The following is a 3054-nucleotide window of genomic DNA, read 5'->3' on the forward strand; positions in this document are numbered from 1 at the left end:
CGGCCTCCGTGATATTGCGCCCCACCGGACTCGCTGTCACACTGCGGCCCCGCTGCACACGACCACACGGCCCCTCTGGACCGACCCGCACCCCGCTGCTGCTGCTGCTGCTGCGCTCTGGTCCACCACATCCCGCCACTCCGCGGAGCCCCGCGTCCCGCCTCACCACGCTACGCCACGCCACGCACAAGTCCCGGTACGTGTCACAATCCCGGCCGGACAGCGCGGCCGATACGTGACCAGCCTTCACTTATTCAGGCCCCGCCCCGGCGCCCCGGCCCGCGCTTAGTAATCCCCCATCACTCCGCGAGGGGACCGCGCGGCCGACAGGACCCCGACAGGTATGCGACGCTTCGTTATTGTTTTCTCTTCTTTTTTTTCAGCCGCGGTGGCGCTTTATCCTGTTTGACGTTATTATTTTCCCAGCGGTTGTGTGTATTTATTCTCCGATATGGAATGGATGCGCGCGCGCGAGGTACCGTCGCAGTGGTGCGGTGGTCGACCAAGCCCGAAATGTTGGCAACCATCGTATTGGTTAGATTAGATTAGGTAAGATTAGATTCATTTCGATCTTTTGTATACAGCACAGTAGATGAAGTCATTATTAGTAAGAACAATGGCTCGGGGAGCACTGTTAAATTCCTACAAAGCATTTGCTTTGCAGAGCTGCGAAGTATTTTGCTCCTTTGTAACTACGAAGCATTTACTTTGCAATTACAAAGTGATGCTTTGCAATTGCAAAGCAATGAAAACGCTGCAAAGCATCGCTTTGCAATTGCTAAGTGTCACTTCGTAATTGCAAAGCATCACGTTGTAATTGCGAAGTAAATGCTTCGTAGTTACAAAGGAGCAAAATACTTCGCAGGCTTTTAACAGTGAGCACGCTAAAATATAGTTGAGACATGCAGACAAACAGTAAAAAAAAAACTATACTGTTTTCTAACAACCATGTGAATGTTGAGCCAACCACATTTTATGCAAAAGTAGGGAACTGACAGTGAGCCGACACAAACAAGTGCCCGAGAGATCTCAACGATCGTGAGCGACGTGGGTAGTTGGCTCACGCAAAAAAAAAGATATATTTCACTAGAACGAGGTTTTCTAACTTTTATTTGTTTGCCGTTTCATGGGAAAAGAGACGGTGAGAGGGATAAGAGTGAGAGGCAGTGTGTGAGAGAGAAGTAAGAGAACACGTCAAGGCCAAATGAAAGAAAATAAAGGGGGTGGGGTGGCAAACAAAACAGAAGAGGAACTGCCCTCTTTACCGTCAGCCAACGCTTGCAAACCACCCCGTCCCAGCCTACGTCCTACGTCCTGGTTCATCATGGGGGAGTGGTGGCGTGCACAACACGGAGGCCAGAGGGGAGAGGCAGACTCACCTGGCGTGACGGTGGGGGACATCATGAGGAAGTGGATGCAGGCGGCGCCCGTGCCGTGGCCCATGAGCGTCACGTTCTTCGGGTCGCCGCCGAAGAGCGCCACGTTCTGCTGCAGCCAGTGCAGCGCGGCGATCTGGTCCATGAGGCCGTAGTTGGCGACGCGCGCTCTCGTCCCGGGCGACGGGTTCGCGTTCAGAAAGCCTGCGGACAAGATCATACCAAATGTTCACCGTTAAAATTGATTATAACCGATTAAATGCATTTACAACGTACATTTCTTCACTCTTAAAATCCTACAATGCTTTGCAAATGCGAAAAATTATGTCCCTTTGTAACTACAAAGCAGTTTTCTTTCCAATTACGAAGGAAAAATATGCTTCGTAGTTACAAAGGATCAAAATCCATCGCAATTGCAAAGCGATGCTTCGTAGGATTTTAACCGTGTTTTCATATTAGGTATTTCTTGACTGGTTTTGTCAACTAGGCGTTTGCGAGCACTTTCGAACTGTGCGCACAAAAATTTACTATTTTTTTTTTCTCGAGAAAGTACTACGCAGTGCGTAGTAAAGTAATAAGCAGTGCAGTTGTGAACGGAGCGGGGGCAACGACCCCATGGTGCGCCACGCTAAGCCGTTACTACTACGCGCGGCGAGACAGCTCGGCCCAGACACGCACGCTACGCCTCCGAGCAGACGATGAACCCCACCAGGCACCATCGCAGCAGCAGCGGGATCATCTCCTGAGCTTTCCACAAACAATAATTCTGCGACACGACGAATGGGCGTACAGTTTATTGTCCTCTGAGGCGGGGGTCCCCCCCCCCCCCCTTCCCCCCCGCTGTCTCTTTCCGTTCCCCAGAACGCGCGCGCCGCCAGGGAAAGGAATTGCTCCAGCAAAAAGAAAATGCGCGCGGCGGCCGGCTCATCTTGTGGCCCCTTTCCCCCTTCGTCTGGACTGGAGATTATTACGCCACATTTCAGGGACGGAATGTGTGCCCCGCGTCATTGGTTTCCACGGCCGTTGTACGCCGTAGCCAACAGGGCCGCCGCTAAGTGAAATTAGTTAGACACACACAAACACACGACTGTTCTTGAATCAAGCAAATGTCCTCGGGACAAGAAAATTTCCAAGCACAGGCCAAGTAACTTGACGTTTCAAGGATAAATACCTTGTTCTAAGCATAATTTCTTGATTCTAGTACCTCTATTTTGGGTGCATGACAATGTGATTTTTATCATTCACATCGCACTATCTCTCATCTTGTTTAGTGATGAAATAAGGATTCAAATAAGCGAAAGACCAAGAAACCACCGGCGTTTTCTCAAGGGAAAGGGACAGGACAGACATTGTGCTCCCCTGGTCCAATATTTGGCTTGGCGGGGGGCGGGCGGCCACGGGGGAGTCCTGGGGAGAGGATACAGGACTGTGGGTCAGGTCAGCCTTCGTTAGCGAGCGCGGCGCGCGGCGCTCCAGCCAAGAGCCCTAATCCAATCGGCAGCGCGGAGGGGAGGGGCAGGTGCACCACACGGTAGGAAAGGAAACAAAAAAACAGCAGAGAAAAGCTTGATCCAAAGACGACGGCGAGCGCGGATTCCATATCTTTCCCGCGGGCAGTACTCACCTAGGATGCCTAGCCGGTAGTTGAGCGTGACGACCACCACCTCAGCGTAGCTGG

At 51.8% G+C, this 3054-nt stretch overlaps 1 protein-coding gene across 1 annotated transcript in view; it reads right to left on the reverse strand.

The window, feature by feature from the left end:
* The window catches only part of LOC113215283 (neuroligin-3-like), a 48261-nt gene extending 45213 nt beyond the window's left edge, over positions 1-3048 (reverse strand). Inside the window, exons 1-2 of the mRNA XM_052263846.1 lie at positions 3001-3048; positions 1380-1580 (exon numbers count right to left, since the gene is read on the reverse strand). Coding sequence (XP_052119806.1) covers positions 1380-1521 — 142 coding nt within the window. The 5' untranslated portion in view covers positions 1522-1580; positions 3001-3048. The remainder of the gene's footprint in view (positions 1-1379; positions 1581-3000) is intronic.
* Positions 3049-3054: the final 6 nt, after the last annotated feature.

This window comes from Frankliniella occidentalis, unplaced genomic scaffold, assembly GCF_000697945.3.
Source record: "Frankliniella occidentalis isolate FOCC.00 unplaced genomic scaffold, Focc_3.1 Scaffold14, whole genome shotgun sequence".
NCBI lineage: Eukaryota > Metazoa > Arthropoda > Insecta > Thysanoptera > Thripidae > Frankliniella > Frankliniella occidentalis.